The sequence below is a fragment of the Eptatretus burgeri genome, chromosome 18 (genome assembly GCF_056783735.1).
Source record: "Eptatretus burgeri isolate ZD-2024b chromosome 18, Ebu_testis_v1, whole genome shotgun sequence".
Taxonomy (NCBI): Eukaryota; Metazoa; Chordata; class Myxini; order Myxiniformes; family Myxinidae; genus Eptatretus; species Eptatretus burgeri.
This window is the reverse complement of record NC_140978.1, coordinates 44,963,119-44,989,015: the sequence shown is the minus strand read 5'-3', so window position 1 is coordinate 44,989,015 and position 25,897 is coordinate 44,963,119. Positions and strand designations below refer to the sequence as shown.

At 44.2% G+C, this 25,897-nt stretch overlaps 1 protein-coding gene across 4 annotated transcripts in view; it reads right to left on the bottom strand.

Moving 5' to 3' along the window:
- The window catches only part of LOC147009016 (OTU domain-containing protein 4-like), a 77,998-nt gene that overhangs the window by 50,685 nt on the left and 1,416 nt on the right, over window positions 1-25,897 (bottom strand). For all 4 annotated transcript variants that reach the window (XM_085864245.1, XM_085864242.1, XM_085864244.1 and 1 more), the window contains exons 2-5: window positions 10,175-10,258; window positions 9,933-9,983; window positions 9,493-9,539; window positions 5,935-6,007 (exon numbers count right to left, since the gene is read on the bottom strand). In XM_085864245.1, the coding sequence (XP_085720371.1) occupies window positions 5,935-6,007; window positions 9,493-9,539; window positions 9,933-9,983; window positions 10,175-10,258 (255 nt within the window). The remainder of the gene's footprint in view (window positions 1-5,934; window positions 6,008-9,492; window positions 9,540-9,932; window positions 9,984-10,174; window positions 10,259-25,897) is intronic.

Genomic DNA, 25,897 nt, shown 5'->3' with positions numbered 1-25,897 from the left:
TATATTTACGTAGAGCGAGAGAGAGAGCTGAAGGCGTAGAGAGAGAGAGCGAGTGCGCGAGAGAGAGACGAGCGCGAGAGAGAGAGCGTAGCGCGAGAGAGAGCCACGCGTAACAGAGATATATATTTGCGAGCGGCGAGAGAGAGCTATATTTGCGAGAGAGAGATATTTGCGAGCGCGAGATGAGAGAGAGCTATTTGCCGCGAGAGAGAGAGATTTGCGAGCACGTAGAGAGAGAGAGAGCGTAGCGCGAGAGATATATATTCCAGAGCGCAGCTAAGTACAGAGAGTCAGCGCGAGAGAGAGAGAGTTTCAGCGCGAGAGAGAGCAAGAGAGAGCGCAGCGCAGAGAGAGATATATTCTGCGTAGCGCGAGAGAGAGAGCGAGGCGTGAGAGAGAGAGAGAGCGTGTGCCGGTTCACATTATTCACCCATGAGAGATGAGCGAGCGCGAGAGAGAGAGAGACGAGCGAGCGCGTAGAGAGAGAGCGAGCGATTATCTGAGAGAGAGCAGCTGTCGAGAGAGAGAGAGCGCAGCCACATTAGATATCTGAAAGCCAGCGCGTAGAGAGAGAGATCTGCGAGTGCGAGAGAGAGAGAGCGAGCGCAGAGAGAGAGCGAGGCACATTATTATCTGTCCCAGAGCATTAGCGCGTAGGAGAGAGAGCTGGCTACAGAGCTTGGTCTGCACAGAGAGAGAGCTAGCGAGAGAGAGAGAGCGAGCGAGAGAGAGATTGGTCTGCGAGTGCGAGAGAGAGAGAGCGATGTGAGATTAAGAGCGAGCGCGAGAGAGGTCTGAGCTACACGCGAGAGAGAGAGTAGCGCGAGAGAGAGAGCGAGCGCGAGAGAGCGCAGCGCGAGAGAGAGAGCGAGCGCGAGAGAGAGCGTAGCGCGAGATTAGATGAGTCTGGTAGCGCGAGAGAGAGCGATTATTCCACAGATTGGTCTGCTCCACACATTATTATCTGTCTAAGACGAGAGCATTAGCGCGTGAGAGAGCTGAGTCTGTCGAGCGCGAGAGAGAGCACGCAGCGTCTACATTATTATTACACACACACACATTAATATCTGTCTGTCCGTTCCGTTCACACATTACTACACACATCCGTCTACTACACACTACACACACACACACACACACACACACACACACACACACACACACACACATCCACATCACACATTATTATCCGTTCCGTTAATTATTATCTGTTCACACACATATCTGTCTCCACATTATTATCCGTTCATTATCTGTCTACACATTATCTGCCCCACATATTGGTCTGTCTCCACACATTGGTCTGCCCACATATTAATATCTGTCTAAGCACCTACATATTCGTCAACTACATTCAACCACAGACACATCTATTGGTCTGTCAACCATATACATTAATATTCACCCACACACATACAGATCCACTACACACACATCTTGTCTACACACACACATTCCGTCTAAGACACACACACACATATTATTATTCCGTTCCACACACACACACACATTGTCCGTTCACATACACACACATTATCTGTCTTACAGACACATTGTCCGTTCCGTTATTGTTGGTCTGTCTTCATATTATTCCGTTCATATGGTCTGTTCTATGATAGTCTGCTCCAAGACATTGTCTGTTCTTACTACATATCTGCTCCTTACATATACGACATCTGCTCCACACATATCTGCCTACATTATTATCTGTTCACATACATGATTCGTTCACATTATTGGTCTGTTCCACATTATTATCTGCTCCACATTATTATCCGTCTACATACACATATCTGCTCTACATAATATTATCAACCTGCTCACATACATATTCAAACCCCACTACATTATCTGCCTACATACATATATTCCGTTCCACATATTATTATCTGTCTCAACATATCTCCGCAGCCCACATAGTCATGCCCACATTATTATCTGTCTGCCTACATATTATTATCTGTCTCCATTAATTATTATCTGTCTACACAGACACATATATTCAACGAGACATTGGTCTGCTGTTCACAGCAGACACAGGTTCTCCATATCCACATTTATATTGGTCTAACGCCCACATTATCTGCTCCACCACATTATTCCGTTCAAGACATTATCTGTCTACACATTACTATTATCTGTCTACATTATTAACACATTGGTCTGCCCACACACACCACCCAGTTCCACACACACATTATCTGTTCCACACACGACATTCATCCGTTCTACATTGGTACTATCTGCTCCACACACATTGGCCCGGTTCAACATTGGTCTGCTCCACATTGGCATCGTGCTCCTGGTTCACACATATCCGTCTGTTCCACATTAATATCTGTTCTACACATTGGTCTGCCCACATTGGTATTATCTGTCTCCACATTAATTATTCCGTTCAAAACACACATTCATATACTTGTCTTATTATTATTATCTACATTATTAGTCTGTTCACCCACATATTGGTCTGTCTACATTATTACTATTCTGTCTGCCCACACACATTATTCCGGTTCTACAGACACATTATTACATCTGTCTACACATTATTATTCAACCCAATATTATTAGTCTGTTCCATATTATATATCCGTCTTGTTCTTCCACATTGTCATCTGTCTCAAGAGCAGACAGACGCATTATTATTCCGGCACATATATTAGTTTGCACACACACATTTATCCACACACATATTATTCCAGATATTATAGACATATCTGCTCCACACACACACACATCCTGCTCCACATTACACACATTATCTCGGTCTCCACACATTATTATTGTCTACATACACATTATTGGTCTGTTCCAATACACAATATTATTGTCTGTCTACACATATTATTATCTGCTCCATTATTCCGGTCTGTCAATATTAACATTATTGGTCTGTTCACCCAAGACACACATTCGGTCTAATTGGTCTGTTCTACCCATTATTATATTATTCCGTTCCAAGCACACATTGGTCTGTTCCACATAGCTATTGGTCTGTCTACATTATTATCTGCTAAGACCACATTAATATCTGCCCATACATTGGTCATGCTAAGACATTAATCTGCCCACATTATTGGTCTGCTCCGCTATTATTATCACATGTCTACATATTATCTTGCTCAAGCACATTATTCAACGACACACCCGTTCACCTACATTATTATCTGTTCCAAGACATTGGTCTACATTATCTGTTCAAGACATTAATATCCATGTCTACACATTATCTGTCTACACACATTATTCTGGCACATTATCTGTCTTACACACACACATTCCGTCTACACACACATTCGTTCAAGACATTATCTGTCACATGCCCTGCTATATTCCATTATCCTGCCCACCTAGATTACACATTATTATCCACATGTCTACATACACTGCTATTATTATTCGTCTACACATATTATCTGTCTCACACATTGGTCCGTCTACATATTAATATTCCACTACACACACACATTCCGGGACATTATCCACACACATCCTATCCACACACACACATCATCCGTCTCACACACACACACATTGTCTGTCTCCAAGACATGTCATCTGTCCATTCACACACATATTCACACACACACACACACACACACACACACACACACACACACACACATCATTGGTCTGTTCACACACACAGTCTTATCCAAGACACACATTGGTCCACACACATTATCCACATTCACATATTATTATTATTCCACACACACACATCTACGACATTATTATCTACATTATTGTCTATTATCATTGTCCTCCACATTATTATTCCACATATTCACATTGTCTACATTATTGTCTACATATTGGTCTATTGTCTACACATTGTCTACACATTGCCCACATATTGGCCATATATCTTACACATTGGTCTATTATCTGCCCACATTGTCATTCGAGAGAGAGCGCGAGAGAGAGAGCGCGAGAGAGAGCGCGAGAGAGCGCGAGAGAGAGCGCGAGAGAGCGCGAGAGAGAGCGCGAGAGAGAGCGCGAGAGAGAGCGCGAGAGAGAGCGCGAGAGAGAGCGCGAGAGAGCGCGAGAGAGAGCGCGAGAGAGAGCGCGAGAGAGAGCGCGAGAGAGAGCGCGAGAGAGAGCGCGAGAGAGAGCGCGAGAGAGAGCGCGAGAGAGCGCGAGAGAGAGCGCGAGAGAGAGCGCGAGAGAGAGCGCGAGAGAGAGCGCGAGAGAGAGCGCGAGAGAGAGCGCGAGAGAGAGCGCGAGAGAGAGCGCGAGAGAGCGCGAGAGAGAGCGCGAGAGAGAGAGCGCGAGAGAGAGAGCGCGCGAGAGAGAGAGCGCGAGAGAGAGAGAGCGCGAGAGAGAGCGCGAGAGAGCGCGCGAGAGAGAGAGCGAGAGAGAGAGAGCGCGAGAGAGAGAGCGCGAGAGAGAGAGAGAGAGCGCGAGAGAGAGAGCGCGAGAGAGAGAGCGCGAGAGAGAGAGCGCGAGAGAGAGAGCGCGAGAGAGAGAGAGAGCGCGAGAGAGAGAGAGCGCGAGAGAGAGAGCGCGAGAGAGAGAGCGCGAGAGAGAGAGCGCGAGAGAGAGAGCGCGAGAGAGAGAGCGCGAGAGAGAGCGCGAGAGAGAGCGCGAGAGAGAGCGCGAGAGAGAGCGCGAGAGAGAGCGCGAGAGAGAGCGCGAGAGAGAGCGCGAGAGAGAGCGCGAGAGAGAGCGCGAGAGTGCGAGAGCGCGATAGAGAATTGTTAAGAACAGAAAATGAAACTTGCATCCATTGAAGACAAAGTCTTCGATATCCCCGCCAGAGTAAATGAGGATTACCAAACTTATATTCCCTCAGCGTGTGCAATATGTATGTGAAGTTTCCCCTTGATCTGGCCAGCCGTTCTGGAGAAGATGTTTGAAGGTTCTCGGGTAAATTCAATATCGCCGCCAAACCATGTGACCTATCAATTAGAAAATATCAAAAGGTACCAGTTCACCACTTGCTTGATATGTGTACCAAATTTCGTAAATATATCTTGAGGGCATTTGTAGTTAAGCTCCGGAAATGAAATGTGACAGACGGCCGGAACCCATTTCTATATCCCCCGCCAACTTCGTTAGTTGGCGGGGGATAAAAACGACGTGTGTGTGTGTGTGTGTGTGTGTGTGTGTGTGTGTGTGTGTGTGTGTGTGTGTGTGTGTGTGTGTGTGTGTGTGTGTGTGTGTGTGTGTGTGTGTGTGTGTGTGTGTGTGTGTGTGTGTGTGTGTGTGTGTGTGTATGACGCTAGCTTGTAATAACAGGTAATGGTACGAAACCGACACCTCTCATCCATGGATATTTCTCGTATATTCTTGAGTCTGATGTGCATTCAGGAATAGAACAATGATGGTTCACCCTCCTGAAATTGGCACCTTTCATTGAAATCCGGAAAATTATGTTAAAAAGACGATTTGAATTACACATCATGCCAGCAATGGCAGGTTAAAAGTGCCCGGCAGGCAAAAGTGAACCAGTGTTTAAAAGAAAAAAAAAAATATATAACACACACACACACACACACACACACACACACACACACACACACACACACACACACACACACACGTCATTTGAAAATTCACGCACTGTGTTCTCAAAACAATTTTTTTTTGAAACAACACGATTTAACTCTGAGACTTAAGTCACATGATGGCATCACGTCGGGAAACGATGCAGTGAGAGAGAGTGTAAAAGTATTGTAAAACAATTCGAATAGTATGGAATTTATTCATGTTCTTAAACGGAGAATGGTTGGAAAAAGATGCATTTTTGTTATCCTCAAGTTATAACTGAAAAACTGTTTTTTCCGACGCCACTTATTTTCAGCAAAAGGGCAGGAAGTATTGAAATCAAGAAACGACATCAAGTTAGTTAATAGTTACACAAACACACCTCTTCCCACCTCATTGCCAAACTCAAAGCAAGCCGTGATTTGTAGCTCATCACCATACCTTATCCCGGAATCCATGCTCCGTAACATTAGCAGGAGGGCAGCCCGGTTCCTGATAGATGATGAAGTCTCGGCTGAAAGAAGAACACACAAGGAAACTAAAACGGCACTTGGAAGAGTGCATACCGACGCCAGGCAGAACAGTTTACGTTTTGTATCCCACTGATAGGCCAGATCTGCATCCTGACCTCAAGCAAAATCGAATCGGCTTACTCTCGTCACCTAACCAACTCATCCACCAAGTTTTGTCATAATCCATCCTTAACTTTTTGAGATATTCTGCTATATACCGTTTTTGGCCCCATCTCTCAATGGTCAAGAATCACTTTAAAAAAACGAGATGGTATTCATAGAATACATGCCCCACGCAGTCTTGAGAAGGACATGGTGCGAGCCAACTCTTATTTTCTAAAGGTTTAAATTTTTTTGTTCTTTGATCCAATATGGCTGCCAGACCACGTGACACATGATGGTCATTTTTCATGAAAATTGAGGATTTCATAAATTTGGCCTATGTTGACCTCAAAAATAATCAGTGGTTGTATTCAGTGAGCTGATCTGAAAATCCTGTTCCAATTTCAAGTCAATCAGATGAAAATTGACTATTTTAGAAATTTGGCCCTTGCTGACTTCCAGAGTGACCACGATATCACAAGGTCATGAAACATGTGGTAAAGTTTCTATTTCCTCCGCTGAACGGTTTTTGATGGACGCTCTGAAATTACACACCTGTACGACATACTACATTCGTACGTACGCTACCGATCGCTTAAACCTGCTGCTCAGTTCCCAAGCGCAGGGTAATTAAAATTTTTTTTGAGGATCCGGATTAGAATCTTCCCCAAAATTGAATCAATTTATCCTCGTCACACACCCAACCCAGCCACAAAGTTGTCCGAATCTGACGATAACATTTTGAGATATCCTTATCACAGACAGACAGACAGACAGACAAATAGACAGCCAGGGGTGAAAACAAAGACTTTAACAATGAACAGTGTATTTAAAATTCAATCTTGTAACCTTACTGAAATGGCTTGGGATATTTGAGGTCACATCTAGCTACTTCTAAAAAATAATAATAACAATAATAATAATAAATTATTCACAAGATCAAGGATCGTGGAAGAGCAAGATGGCAGAGTGGAGCAGTGGAGCTATTCTTGGACAAAATAAGTAAGAAAAAGAACAAACAGGAAAAGACCAGAGTGAGGCGAGGAGGAAACCCCAAAACCAAAAAGTAAAGAGGTTGGGTTCGGAAATGTTAATGGGGGTAATCATCATAATCTTGCAGTCGTGGCCGTACAGATTTCCCAACCCCCTCGCACACGACCCGATCGGTCATCGCCAGCGATACCTGTCTCGTCTCTGACAATAATGTCAGGGTAGGACAACTTCCTAGCACGTTTCAATGTTAATGGTTTGGCCTTCCGAAGGATGAAGGATCAAATCACCTGCTCCTTAGCCCTCAAGCACTAACCTGCAAGTTGAACCCTTCGTTTGCTAGTTATGTCAGAGATCAGGGGGAGGTTCCCCAAAACATCAGGAAGCGTGACATGATCATTCTAATACATGTTCTTGATGGGCCGAAGGAGGACGGTGGATGTTCCATCGAGACGCTTTTGCATTTTTACAGTAAGAGTCCACATTTCAGAACCATACAACAGTAGACTTTTAACGGTAACCCCGAAGTTACTTTCAACTTCTCTGGCAAGTTTGATCGCCAATTTTTATCGAATTGATTACCGGCTGTCCCAGTCATCCCTTTCCTGAGTCCGTTATGCATGAACCCAGGTATTTAAAGTCAGCTTTGATGTTCATACCAGACTTGAATCGGATGGTTGGTGACTTAGGATGTGTTGATGGAGATAAATCAAGTTATCTTTTCGTTAAAGTGAAGGCCTACCTGAGTGGCAGCTGTTTCTGATGAGATAAGGAGATCTTGGGCATCTTTTCGACTATCGGAAACAAGTGTGATGTCATCAGCAAAGTCGAGATCAGAGATGAACTTTGCGGGACGCCTTCGACTCGTTCTCGCGCTAGTCATTATCCCTATATCATCGCACGAATCGAGCAAAAGGCGCACGATATAATCTACAGCTGTAACGAATAGACGGGTTGCGACGGTGTCATCGCGAAGAATCCCCAACAGCAGGTCCAATAATTTGGTCTGCCCGTCGGCTGTACGAACAGACGTTTGGGTGTCGGCGTATAAAAGTTTGACGGCATTGCTGATTTGAGTTGCAATATCATGTAATCAAAAATTTAGAACATTTTATACCTGTCAATACAATCAAAATCTTTATGGAAGTCGATGAATGTCATTTTAGCTTCCCTGGTTGAGTTATTCATCTCCTCGACAATTCTTCGTGGGGAAAAGATTTGATAAAGTGTGGCTCGACCTTTCTTGAAACCATTTTGGTTTGGACGAATAATAATTGGTTCCAAGTAACACTGAAGGCAATTTCATAAGTGCTTGTTGTATATCTTAGATGCAAGGGGGTAATAAAGATCATGGGTAAGGATGGGGGATGACATGAGATGGTGGTGCACGTCTTGCTTGAAGACCAGGAGGGAAGAGTGAAACAGAACTGCCTCTGAAGGGTGATTCCATGGATGGGAGAGGTGAGGAATAAAAGAGTTGAGGTGGGCAGTCAGCTTGGATTTTGGAAGTTTAACCAGGAAGGGGTTACTGGAAGAAAGTGTACATCCTGGAATAGATAATGACAGAGTGGAGGTAACTGGACCATAGGAAAGGTGATTAAAAACAACAACCAACGACCTGCCTACACGTGAGGACAACAGACCTTGTGCTTCAGCCAAATCACAGAAGATTCCAATCATTCTGAGTTTTTAAGATTCCACGGATGAGAGGAGAGACGGATGTGATTCTGGAGCACCAGCCCATCGCGGAGTGCACTACTCCACTGAACTACGGACAAAGGCCTTGTAGACTGTGCCAAGTTCCGATTTTTCAAGGAACCGGTTAATGAAATTAGACTTGGCCCAAAGAATGTTTCTGGGCAGACACTACAAAAAGAGGTGGGAATAATTGAAGCCATTAATATATGGGAGTATTAGTAGGAATTAGCCGAATGATAAAATGCAGGATGATGTTACATCAACAACCCTGGATTTCATTGGATGGCTCATCAGTTGGAACGCATCGCGCACACGTTCTCGGGGGACACGTCCGACACGCACGTTCTCCAGTGATCATAATTCAGTTTGACGAGAACAGAGAATAATTACGAGCAATTATTCCTACGTCGTTGCATAACCATGCGACCTGCATGACCATGTGATCGTGTTTGTGTTCCGACGGTGGTTTACATTTGAAAACCAATTAGCAGAGCTCATTTCCAAGGATCAAGTGAAAACTTGTCACCGTTCATGGACCAAGTAAACTGACCAATGGCATTCCCGTCGTTTGCCCGATGGCCAAGGAAAAGTTGATTTCATAGAGGGTGCCAAGATCACATCCACTTACAATTCAACAAACAAACAATAGGATTGAATAATGATCCTAAAGAACACCCAGGTATCCAAGCACACTTACCTGTACATGATTGAAAGTGCGTTTATTTCTATTTCGCCTGCCCATTCCTAGGAGAGGGGAGTGGGGGTGGAGGGGGGGGTTGAGAACATTTTGGAACTTCGAACCATGCAGTGAACCCAAAGAGTCTTCCCCACATTCCGTAAGACTTTCCGAACACGGTGACAATTAAAAATCCTGCACATGCAGTTCAGAAACATGAGCAACACCGACAGGTTGACATGTGCACTCGCACGAGCATTGTATACCAGGGCAATAAGATGTCCATTAATTATCGATCCTTGCAATTCAAAGATTCCATTTAAGATACAAACAACGCCGAGACGACAGATATTTGTCCTGCAGAGAGCAGGTTTGGACAAAATGATGTGCAACAAAGATCCATCCCGGACAGCTCCGCACCGCAATACAAGTAATCGGAACCGCGTCACCGATCGACTCACCTTAGTGTTAGAAAGCAGGTGCAGCCGCTCTTCGAAAGAACCCTCGACAAACTGCGGTTCCGGAAAGGGGAGAAAAAGCGAATCAAACGAAGAAGGAACTCATTGTAATGTAAAGAATCGATTCTGTTGAAATTATTTAGCAGATCGTCTTATCGTATCAGTCATCAACCATTTCACCAAAGAGGTGACGGTGTCGCGTCACAAACAATTCAATTGAGAGTTCATTCCCAATCTCAACTTACGGCTTCAAACTTATCTCTGTTCCTGCGCAGGAACGCCACGCATTGCCTCCGGACGTCTTGGTGAAGCGACTGTGTATTGAACACCTAAACGAAAGAAAGACGAGTACAAATCAGCATCTCACATACCCCACAGAATTGCTCCGACACGGCACGACGACAACGTCACGATTTCAGAACAGTAACATGACAGAACAGTCAATGGAAGCACACCAGAATCATACCTAAAACCATCAGCCCTCATGCATCAATTTGAGAGAAAGCCATACCAACTACCTCCCTCTACCCCCCACCTATGCCAGCATGACAATCCCAATATTTATATATAGGAATCACCTCCGATACCATACCAACAGCATCGTCCCCACTTCCAGGTCACTCCGATGGCCGACGACAAACATACTCAAACAGTACCACAACATGCGTCTCGGCAGCAACACAGAACCATCGGAGTAATCGGTAAAATACAATCTCAACACCGAACGCATCAACCTGACAGATACCAACTCATGGGCAGCGCTCCAACACCACCCGCATCACAACTAACGTCGTCAACACATTACCTCGTCGGCTCCACCCGGCCGAACACCACATCATCATCATAATGACTCGACAGCCCTCACTCTACCATGGCAACCACATCACACAACAAAATAATCAAAAACACAGGTCACACCTCATCAACAACCACCCACTCCATAACTCCTCTGGTTCATTCCATTAGCACAACAACCAGGACCCGCTTCACCACCCTAATCACAACTCAAATAGTTCACCACAAATACCCCCGTTAATGGGTCATTCCATGTCAAATCATCAAAGAATCTGCCGTCATCTCTCAGATTTTTGTAAAACTTTGGGAACCAATTGGGACCCATGAAAAATGGCAAGAACTCAAATATTTTTGCTAACAGCCTCTTAATTAGTGAGATACAGACTAACGAACTTTGGACTAATTAGCACGACGTCGCAAATTCAAATGGCCATATCTCTAAAAGTATAACACCTCGAGAGCTGGTTTTGGTGTCATTTTAAAGGTATTTTCATGCCCTATGAATTTGTCTGTGCAACATTTTCCAACCTCCAACCACAAAAAGTTATCACAAAATATAAACTTCAATCGTGAATCCCCAAAAAAATGTATCCTTCAAATTTCCTCAAATTCATCCCAGAGGTACCTTATGATGTCAAGAAACTTCCACATAAGTTTTGTGATGGGCACTCCAATAGTTTCTGAGATATGAGCAATAATGTACATGTACATATGGCATATAGGTTCGAAAATCAGCATTTGTAATGTATTATACAATCATTCTAACCTAGCCATGACATGGAACACAGGGAACGACCATCAATTACTTTGAAGTATCATATACTTTCATTTTCAACTGGGCCTGAGGGGAAGAAACAAGTGCTGCTGTTGCTGCATTGAAGAGGAAATTGAAAGCCTAAGTCAGGTTAGTGAACACTGTGTACTTGAACTCACTTATTGATTGTATAATACATTACAAATGCTGATTTTCGAACCTATATGCCACTTGCATCGCTGCACGTGACCTCCAACCGTCAATTCTCGATCATTCTTTCCTCACCATTGAGCAAGATACAACTCCCAATTAACACAGGCGTGGCTTACGACGACACGTTCGGGGCGCTGGGCAAACGCCAGAAAGCCACCATTTGCCGGAACAACCGAGCGAAAACGTGAAGTGCTCACAAAACGTCAACGGGTACCATCACCTCTCTGTTCAGCCAGACACAAGAGTCAGTTAGCATCAATGAAGCTGCCGAATGGGGCGTCAAACATCCATGAAAAAGGTGGTCCTGAGGTAAATGATCCACAGGCGTGTTTGACAGTCAGAGGAAACTGTTCAGAAAAAGCTTGTGGTGTGTTTAGTCAAACGTCCTGCAAGTCCAAAGTGAAAATGATGACCAAAAATAAAACGTGTAAATAAATCGTCTATTCCCAAGCCAACGTGTCTTGATGGAAAGGGAATAGAATGAGTCTCCGTTGGGCTAACGGCGATCTCTTGCGTGCACGAACGGTGAATATCACTCACGCAGAAATGAGAACCGGCGCTAAATCACACGTCATGGACGTGTCGTACAGAGGAAAAGGTTATCCCCCTCGGAAAGAAAGGGAACCTGTTCTCCATCCTTCTCCGACGTATCAATGTTAGAATCCCACCAGACACGGGGATGGGTCTATTCTGACCATGAACATGCATTCATGGAAACAACTGTCTGAGGACTTGGATGTTGTGTGCATTACTCGGATCCGATTCTGAAATCCACAACAGTATATTTTTTGGCGCAGGCACAGGGTATACAATATGGCATAGCCATGGTATATGTGTGGCATAGGGACTGTAGCTATGGTATGGAGACCATAGTCATGCTATATGATTGGCATAATCACAGTACAACCTGAACATTTCTCCACAAATAAGTACACAGCAACAATAAGTTATCCACTCAAACTCTTCAAAGAGTAGATAACGGATTAGATGTGAGAAGCAAGTTGTTGAGCAAAAAGGTTTTTGAAGATTAATGTGGTCTCTCACAGATACGACACAGACATTTAACAATGAGGAAGATAAGCCTTGGTGGGAAGAGAGATTCATTCTGCTCCGATAACTCACACGGGTGCAAAAAGAGACTGGAGTCGGGAATTACAGGACATCATAAACTGTCCGGACATCAACATAATCACCCATCATCGTGACAACCTGGACAGCAATCCCACCACCGTGACAACCTAGACAGCAATCCCACCATCGTGACAACCTGGACAGCAATCCCACCACCGTGACAACCTGGACAGCAATCCCACCACCGTGACAACCTGGACAGCAATCCCACCACCGTGACAACCTGGACAGCAATCCCACCATCGTGACAACCTGGACAGCAATCCCACCACCGTGACAACATGGACAGCAATCCCACCACCGTGACAACCTGGACAGCAATCCCACCACCGTGACAACCTGGACAGCAATCCCACCACCGTGACAACCTGGACAGCAATCCCACCACCGTGACAACCTGGACAGCAATCCCACCATTATGCGAAACACCACCCAGTGTGACTTCCCCATCACCATCACCAAGCCTCAACACAACATCAGGAGCACCGGCACCATCACCACCACAATCACAATCATTCCATACCACACCATGATAACCACATTCACCACATTCCACAGTAAGCACACTTTTCCACAATCAATTCATAACCACACCAATATTACCACAATCATTCCATACCACACCATGATAAACACAATCACCACATTCCACAGTAAGCACACTTTTCCACAATCACTTCATAACCACACCAATATTACCACAATCATTCCATACCACACCATGATAAACACAATCACCACATGCCACAGTAAGCACACTTTTCCACAATCACTCCATACCACACCAATACCACAAATCCCTATAAGCCACATCATTACCACCACAAACCACTCCATACCACACCAATATCACCACAATCACTCCATACCACACCAATATCACCACAATCACTCCATACCACACCAATATCACCACAATCACTCCATACCACACCAATATCACCACAATCACTCCATACCACACCAATATCACCACAATCACTCCATACCACACCAATATCACCACAATCACTCCATACCACACCAATATCACCACAATCACTCCATACCACACCAATATCACCACAATCACTCCATACCACACCAATATCACCACAATCACTCCATACCACACCAATATCACCACAATCACTCCATACCACACCAATATCACCACAATCACTCCATACCACACCAATATCACCACAATCACTCCATACCACACCAATATCACCACAATCACTCCATACCACACCAATATCACCACAATCACTCCATACCACACCAATATCACCACAATCACTCCATACCACACCAATATCACCACAATCACTCCATACCACACCAATATCACCACAATCACTCCATACCACACCAATATCACCACAATCACTCCATACCACACCAATATTCCCACAATCACTCCATAACCACACCAATATCCCCACAATCACTCCATACCACACCAATATCACCACAATCACTCCATACCACACCAATATCACCACAAATCACTGCATACCACATCAATATCACCACAAATCACTCCATACCACACCAATATTATCACAATCACTCCATACCACACCAATATTATCACAATCACTCCATACCACACCAATATCATCACAATCACTCCATACCACACCAATATCACCACAATCACTCCATACCACACCAATATCACCACAATCACTCCAAACCACACCACAATCACTCCAAACCACACCACAATCACTCCAAACCACACCACAATCACTCCATACCACACCAATATCACCACAATATCACCACAATCACTCCATACCACACCAATATCACCACAATCACTCCATAACCACACCAATATAACCACAATCACTCCATACCACACCAATATCACCACAATCACTCCATACCACACCAATATCACCACAATCACTCCATACCACACCAATATCACCACAATCACTCCATAACCACACCAATATCACCACAATCACTCCATACCACACCAATATCACCACAATCACTCCATACCACACCAATATCACCACAAATCACTCCATACCACACCAATATTATCACAATCACTCCATACCACACCAATATTATCACAATCACTCCATACCACACCAATATCACCACAATCACTCCAAACCACACCAATATTACCACAATCACTCCATACCACACCAATATCACCACAATCACTCCAAACCACACCACAATCACTCCATACCACACCAATATCACCACAATCACTCCAAACCACACCAATATCACCACAATCACTCCATACCACACCAATATCACCACAATCACTCCATACCACACCAATATCACCACAATCACTCCATAACCACACCAATATTACCACAATCAATCCATACCACACCAATATCACCACAATCACTCCATACCACACCAATATTATCACAATCACTCCATAACCACACCAATATCACCACAAATCACTCCACACCACAATCACTCCATACCACACCAATATCACCACAATCACTCCATACCACACCAATATCACCACAAATCACTCCATACCACCCAAAATTATCACAATCACTCCATACCACACCAATATTATCACAATCACTCCATACCACACCAATATCACCACAATCACTCCATACCACACCAATATCACCACAATCACTCCATACCACACCAATATCACCACAATCACTCCATAACCACACCAATATTCCCACAATCACTCCATAACCACACCAATATTCCCACAATCACTCCATACCACACCAATATTCCCACAATCACTCCATACCACACCAATATCACCACAATCACTCCATACCACACCAATATTATCACAATCACTCCATACCACACCAATATTATCACAATCACTCCATACCACACCAATATCATCACAATCACTCCATACCACACCAATATCACCACAATCACTCCATACCACACCAATATCACCACAATCACTCCAAACCACACCACAATCACTCCAAACCACACCACAATCACTCCAAACCACACCACAATCACCACAATCACTCCATACCACACCAATATCACCACAATCACTCCATACCACACCAATATCACCACAATCACTCCATACCACACCAATATCACCGCAATCACTCCATACCACACCAATATCACCACAATCACTCCATACCACACCAATATCACCACAATCACTCCATACCACACCAATATCACCACAATCACTCCATACCACACCAATATCACCACAATCACTCCATACCACACCAATATCACCACAATCACTCCATACCACACCAATATCACCACAATCACTCCATACCACACCAATATCACCACAATCACTCCATACCACACCAATATCACCACAATCACTCCATACCACACCAATATCACCACAATCACTCCATACCACACCAATATCACCACAATCACTCCATACCACACCAATATCACCACAATCACTCCATACCACACCAATATCACCACAATCACTCCATACCACACCAATATCACCACAATCACTCCATACCACACCAATATCACCACAATCACTCCATACCACACCAATATCACCACAATCACTCCATACCACACCAATATCACCACAATCACTCCATACCACACCAATATCACCACAATCACTCCATACCACACCAATATCACCACAATCACTCCATACCACACCAATATCACCACAATCACTCCATACCACACCAATATCACCACAATCACTCCATACCACACCAATATCACCACAATCACTCCATACCACGCCAATAGCAACACAATCACCCCATACCACACCAATATCACCACAATCACTCCCTACCACACCGATATCACCACAATCACTCCATACCACACCAATATCACCACAATCACTCCATACCACACCAATATCACCACAATCACTCCATACCACACCAATATCACCACAATCACTCCATACCACACCAATATCACCACAATCACTCCATACAACACCAATATCACCACAATCACTCCATACCACACCAATATCACCACAATCACTCCATACCACACCAATATCACCACAATCACTCCATACCACACCAATATCACCACAATCACTCCATACCACACCAATATCACCACAATCACTCCATACCACACCAATATCACCACAATCACTCCATACCACACCAATATTCCCACAATCACTCCATAACCACACCAATATCCCCACAATCACTCCATACCACACCAATATCACCACAATCACTCCATACCACACCAATATCACCACAAATCACTCCATACCACATCAATATCACCACAAATCACTCCATACCACACCAATATTATCACAATCACTCCATACCACACCAATATTATCACAATCACTCCATACCACACCAATATCATCACAATCACTCCAGACCACACCAATATCACCACAATCACTCCATACCACACCAATATCACCCCAAACCACACCACAATCACTCCAAACCACACCACAATCACTCCATACCACACCAATATCACCACAATATCACCACAATCACTCCATACCACACCAATATCACCACAATCACTCCATAACCACACCAATATAACCACAATCACTCCATACCACACCAATATCACCACAATCACTCCATACCACACCAATATCACCACAATCACTCCATACCACACCAATATCACCACAATCACTCCATAACCACACCAATATCACCACAATCACTCCATACCACACCAATATCGCCACAAATCACTCCATACCACACCAATATTATCACAATCACACCATACCACACCAATATCACCACAATCACTCCAAACCACAACAATATTATCACAATCACTCCATACCACACCAATATCACCACAATCACTCCAAACCACACCACAATCACTCCATACCACACCAATATCACCACAATCACTCCAAACCACACCAATATCACCACAATCACTCCATACCACACCAATATCACCACAATCACTCCATACCACACCAATATCACCACAATCACTCCATAACCACACCAATATTACCACAATCAATCCATACCACACCAATATCACCACAATCACTCCATACCACACCAATATTATCACAATCACTCCATAACCACACCAATATCACCACAAATCACTCCACACCACAATCACTCCATACCACACCAATATCACCACAATCACTCCATACCACACCAATATCACCACAAATCACTCCATACCACCCAAAATTATCACAATCACTCCATACCACACCAATATTATCACAATCACTCCATAACCACACCAATATCACCACAAATCACTCCATACCACACCAATATTACCACAATCACTCCATACCACACCAATATTATCACAATCACTCCATACCACACCAATATTATCACAATCACTCCATACCACACCAATATTATCACAATCACTCCATACCACACCAATATCACCACAAATCACTCCAAACCACACCAATATCACCACACCAATATCACCACAATCACTCCATACCACACCAATATCACCACAATCACTCCATACCACACCAATATCACCACAATCACTCCATACCACACCAATATCACCACAATCACTCCATACCACACCAATATCACCACAATCACTCCATACCACACCAATATCACCACAATCACTCCATACCACACCAATATCACCACAATCACTCCATACCACACCAATATCACCACAATCACTCCATACCACACCAATATCACCACAATCACTTCATACCACACCAATATCACCACAATCACTCCGTACCACACCATCACCACAATCACTCCATACCACACCAATATCACCACAATCACTCCAAACCACACCAATATCACCACAATCACTCCATACCACACCAATATCACCACAATCACTCCATACCACACCAATATCACCACAATCACTCCATACCACGCCAATGTGACCACGAGCACTCCAGACCACGCCAAGATCACCACAATCACTCCAGAGCCACACCAATATTCCCACAATCACTCCATACCATACCAATATCACCACAAATCACTCCATACCACACCAATATTATCACAATCACTCCATACCACACCAATATTATCACAATCACTCCATACCACACCAATATCATCACAATCACTCCATACCACACCAATATCACCACAATCACTCCATACCACACCACAATCACTCCAAACCACACCACAATCACTCCATACCACACCAATATCACCACAATCACTCCATACCACACCAATATCACCACAATCACTCCATAACCACACCAATATCACCACAATCACTCCATACCACACCAATATCACCACAATCACTCCATACCACCACAATCACTCCATACCACACCAATATCACCACAATCACTCCATAACCACACCAATATCACCACAATCACTCCATACCACACCAATATCACCACAATCACTCCATACCACCACAATCACTCCATACCATACCAATATCACCACAATCACTCCATATCCACACCAATATCAGCACAATCACTCCATACCACACCAATATTATCACAATCACTCCATACCACACCAATATTATCACAATCACTCCATACCACACCAATATTATCACAATCACTCCATACCACACCAATATCACCACAATCACTCCAAACCACACCAATATTACCACAATCACTCCATACCACACCACAATCACTCCATCCCACAGCACAATCACTCCATACCACACCAATATCACCACAAGCACTCCATACCACACCAATATCACCACAATCACTCCATAACCACACCAATAATACCACAATCAATCCATACCACACCAATATCAACACAATCACTTCATACCACACCAATATTATCACAATCACTCCATACCACACCAATATTATCACAATCACTCCAAACCACACCAATATTACCACAATCACTCCATACCACACCAATATCACCACAATCACTGCAAACCACACCACAATCACTCCATACCACACCAATATCACCACAATCACTCCATACCACACCAATATCACCACAATCACTCCATACCACACCAATATCACCACAATCACTCCATAACCACACCAATATCACCACAATCAATCCATACCACACCAATATCACCACAATCACTCCATACCACACCAATATCACCACAATCACTCCATCACCACACCAATATTATCACAATCACTCCATACCACACCAATATTATCACAATCACTCCAAACCACACCAATATTATCACAATCACTCCAAACCACACCAATATCACCACAAATCACTCCAAACCACACCAATATTACCACAATCACTCCATACCACACCAATATCACCACAATCACTCCAAACCACACCAATATCACCACAATCACTCCATACCACACCAATATCACCACAATCACTCCATACCACACCAATATCACCACAATCACTCCATACCACACCAATATCACCACAATCACTCCATAACCACACCAATATTCCCACAATCACTCCATACCACACCAATATCACCACAATCACTCCATACCACATCAATATCACCACAAATCACTCAAAACCACACCAATATTACCACAATCACTCCATACCACACCAATATCACCACAATCACTCAAAACCACACCAATATCACCACAATCACTCAAAACCACACCAATATCACCACAATCACTCCATACCACACCAATATCACCACAATCACTCCATACCACACCAATATTACCACAATCACTTCATAACCACACCAATATCACCACAATCACTCCATACCACACCAATATTACCACAATCACTTCATAACCACACCAATATTACCACAATCACTCCATACCACACCAATATCACCACAATCACTCCATACCACACCACAATCACTCCATACCACACCAATATCACCACAATCACTCCATACCACACCAATATCACCACAATCACTCCATACCACACCAATATTACCACAATCACTCCATACCACACCAATATCACCACAATCACTCCATACCACACCAATAACACCACAATCACTCCATACCACACCAATATCACCACAATCACTCCATACCACACCAATATCATCACAATCACTCCATACCACCACAATCACTCCATACCATACCAATATCACCACAATCACTCCATAACCACACCAATATCACCACAATCACTCCATACCACACCAATATTATCACAATCACTCCATACCACACCAATATTATCACAATCACTCCATACCACACCAATATTATCACAATCACTCCATACCACACCAATATCACCACAATCACTCCAAACCACACCAATATTACCACAATCACTCCATACCACACCACAATCACTCCAAACCACACCACAATCACTCCATACCACACCAATATCACCACAATCACTCCATACCACACCAATATCACCACAATCACTCCATAAGCACACCAATATTACCACAACCAATCCATACCACACCAATATCAGCACAATCACTCCATACCACACCAATATTATCACAATCACTCCATACCACACCAATATTATCACAATCACTCCAAACCACACCAATATTACCACAATCACTCCATACCACACCAATATCACCACAATCACTCCAAACCACACCACAATCACTCCATACCACACCAATATCACCACAATCACTCCATACCACACCAATATCACCACAATCACTCCATACCACACCAATATCACCACAATCACTCCATAACCACACCAATATCACCACAATCAATCCATACCACACCAATATCACCACAATCACTCCATACCACACCAATATCACCACAATCACTCCATCACCACACCAATATTATCACAATCACTCCATACCACACCAATATTATCACAATCACTCCAAACCACACCAATATTATCACAATCACTCCAAACCACACCAATATCACCACAAATCACTCCAAACCACACCAATATTACCACAATCACTCCATACCACACCAATATCACCACAATCACTCCAAACCACACCAATATCACCACAATCACGCCAAACCACACCAATATCACCACAATCACTCCATACCACACCAATATCACCACAATCACTCCATACCACACCAATATCACCACAATCACTCCATAACCACACCAATATTCCCACAATCACTCCATACCACACCAATATCACCACAATCACTCCATACCACATCAATATCACCACAAATCACTCAAAACCACACCAATATTACCACAATCACTCCATACCACACCAATATCACCACAATCACTCAAAACCACACCAATATCACCACAATCACTCAAAACCACACCAATATCACCACAATCACTCCATACCACACCAATATCACCACAATCACTCCATACCACACCAATATTACCACAATCACTTCATAACCACACCAATATCACCACAATCACTCCATACCACACCAATATTACCACAATCACTTCATAACCACACCAATATTACCACAATCACTCCATACCACACCAATATCACCACAATCACTCCATACCACACCACAATCACTCCATACCACACCAATATCACCACAATCACTCCATACCACACCAATATCACCACAATCACTCCATACCACACCAATATTACCACAATCACTCCATACCACACCAATATCACCACAATCACTCCATACCACACCAATATCACCACAATCACTCCATACCACACCAATATTACCACAATCACTTCATACCACACCAATATCACCACAATCACTCCATACCACACCATCACCACAATCACTCCATACCACACCAATATCACCACAAATCACTCCATAACCACACCAATATTATTACAAATCACTCCATAACCACAGTCCGGTGTGTACCCCGGTCAGAATAGGTACACCGTATCCCTGCGTGTCGTAAGAGGCGACTAAAAGGGTTGGCGTCAGGAAGGGCATCCAGCCATAAAAACATCGCCTCAAAAGGAAACCATGATGAGTACAACTGATGGGCATGGTACAGCCCAAAGTACCCCGTGGGGGTCCTCACCCCCTCTCGTTAAAACTCAAGGTGGGGAACCCGATCGAAGCAAGGGAGGAAATTTTTCCATTTATGATGACCAATCGTCTGATGCCCCACGTGGAGATCGGTTTCTGAGGTTTGGTACATGGAATGTAGGGACAATGACAGGGAGATCTGGAGAAGTGGTTGAAACATTGGTCAGAAGAAGAGTGGACATATGTTGTGTGCAGGAGACACGGTGGAAGGGAAGTGGTGTGAGAATGGTGAAGGGAAGGCAGGGGCAGAAGTACAAGTTTATGTGGCAAGGGTGCCCAGAAGGCGTGCATGGTGTTGCTGTAATGTTTTCTGAGGAGTTTGAAGACAGTGTAGTGAGTGTGACTAGAGTGAGTGAAAGGTTGATAATGGTGAGAATTGTGATCGGAAATCTCTTGGTGAACGTCATCTCGGGACATGCCCCGCAGGTCGGTCGAAGCGATGAAGAGAAGAACATGTTCTGGTGTGCGATGGAGAAGTTGATGGAAAATGTGAAAGATGAGGAAGTTGTTATGGTTGGAGGAGACTTGAATGGACATGTGGGAAGGAGTCCAGACGGTTTTGAGGGAGTCCATGGGGGTTATGGATACGGTGTGAGAAATGGAGAAGGTGAAAGGATCTTGGAGTTTGCTGATGGAGCTGATTTGTTGCTCTGTAATACTCAATTCCAGAAAGCGAATAATAAGCTTATTACATACACGTCAGGTGGGTCGACGACAACCATTGACTACCTGATGGTGCGTCGGCGAGATAGGGGAAACCTCCGGGACACAAAGGTGATCCCAGGGGAGGAGACTGTTTCGCAGCACCACCTGGTTGTCTGCGATATAAGGGTGAAAGGTGCGCGGAGAATTCGGCGGGTGAAGTACCAACCGAGGATGAAGGTGTGGAGGTTGAAAGAGGCGACAGTGAAGGAAGCATTAAGAGAGAGGCTGAGTATGGTTGAAGATGATGTGGTTGAGCTTGAAAGTGGTTGGATGTCAATGAAAGATAGTCTATTGGGAGCCGTTGGTGAGGTATGTGGATGGACAAAAGGACCACTGAGGCACTCGGAAACATGGTGGTGGGATGATGAAGTTGGAAAGACGATTGAAGAGAAGAGGAAGAAGTTCAAGGAATGGCAAAAGGCAAAGGATACGGTGGAAGAAGAGGCTGCACATGAAAGTTATAAGGAAGCCAAGAAGGCTGCAAAGAAAGAGGTTGCAAAGGCGCAGGAGGCCCATAGGAAAATGTTTGGAGAACGCTTGGATTCGGAGGAGGGTAAGAGAGCGGTATTCAGGATCGCAAAGCAGATAGCGAGAGAGAGATTTGATGTGACGGGGGTGAGTTGCTTGAAGGATGAAGTGGGACAAATCGTTGTGGACTCAGATGGAATTAAAGGAAGATGGAAGAGATATATGGAAAGGCTGTTGAATGTAGAAAATGAATGGGATAGAAACATCGAGAGTAACCCAGTTTTAGGACCAGCAGAGAAGATAACTGAGAAGGAAGTTGAGGAAGCTATAAGAGCAATGAAGAGTAGAAAAGCAGGAGGGCCGACGGGAGTGGTGGGAGATATGTTGAAGGCAGCGGGAAGTTGGGGTGTGAAGAGAATGACAGAGATCTGTAATCTGGTGGTGAAAGAAGGCCGCATTCCAGTGGATTGGGAACTGAGTACCCTCGTCCCCCTGTACAAGGGGAAAGGTGACCCTCTGGACTGTGGCTCCTATAGAGCAATAAAGTTATTGGAGCATGGAATGAAGGTAATGGAAAGGGTGTTGGAGAAGAGGATAAGGAAGAAGGTAAAGATTGACGAAATGCAGTTTGGATTTATGCCACGAAGAGGAACGACAGATGCAATTTTTATTGTAAGGCAGTTGCAGGAGAAGTACATGGAGAAGAGGAAGAAGTTGTTTTTTGGGTTTGTTGATCTGGAGAAAGCATTTGATAGGGTTCCACGTGAAGTTATGACATGGGCATTGAGGAAGTTAGGAGTGGAGGAATGGTTGATCAGAGTAGTGATGGCCCTGTACGAGAGAGCACGCACAGCTGTAAGGACGAAGGACGGGAACAGTGGTGAGTTTGAGGTGAGGGTAGGAGTGCACCAGGGGTCGGTACTAAGTCCACTTCTATTTGTAGTTGTGATGGAGGTGCTGGCTCGGAGGGTAAAGGAGGGTTTACCGTGGGAGCTGCTGTATGCAGATGATCTGGTGTTGATTGCAGAGAGTATGGATGGACTGAAGGAGAAGATGAACAAGTGGAAGGAATGTATGGAGGCAAAAGGTTTGAAGGTGAATATCGGAAAGACGAAGGTGATGGCAGAGTGGTAAAGCATGTGGTGAGGTGGAAAGGACTGGGAAGTGGCCGTGTGCTGTGTGCAGGAAGGGTGTCGGAGTGAACTCCATTCAGTGTACAATGTGTGCTGAATGGGTTCATCGAAAATGTAGTGGGGTGAGAGGGTCATTAACCAGTGTGGCAGCTACATTCAAGTGTAAGGTGTGCATCGAGGGAGCAGCAGATGAAGGAATTGTTGAGTTGGATCTTGGAGATGGTGTGAAGCTGGAAGGGGTGAAAACATTTTGCTATCTCGGAGACATGCTGAATGGAGAAGGTGGATCAGACTCTTCGACGGTTGCTAGAGTGAGATGTGCATGGAAGAAGTTTCGGGAACTGAGTGGCGTGCTGACGAAGAGGGGTGTGTCGTTGAAGCTGAAGGGAAAGGTGTATGCTACATGTGTGAGGAGTACGATGATTTATGGGAGTGAGACATGGGTACTGAACATGGAGCAGCAACAAAGGCTGGAAAGGGTGGAAATGCGAATGGTTCGGTGGATGTGTGGAGTATCGTTGAGAGAGAGGAAGACAAATGATGACCTGTGGAAGATGATGGGAATAGAGTCTGTGATGGAGGTTGTGAAGAGAAACAGGTTGAGATGGTTGGGTCATGTGTTGAGGAAGGATGAAAGTGACTGGGTGAGAGGAGTGTTGGAAATGAGTGTAGTCGGAAGTAGAGGACGGGGAAGACAGAGAAAAACTTGGCTAAATGTGGTGGAAGAGGAAATGTGGGCAAGGGGATTAAGAAGGGGAGATGCAGAAAACAGGGTAAAGTGGAGAAGATTGTCATGGGGCCCGCAAGGCTA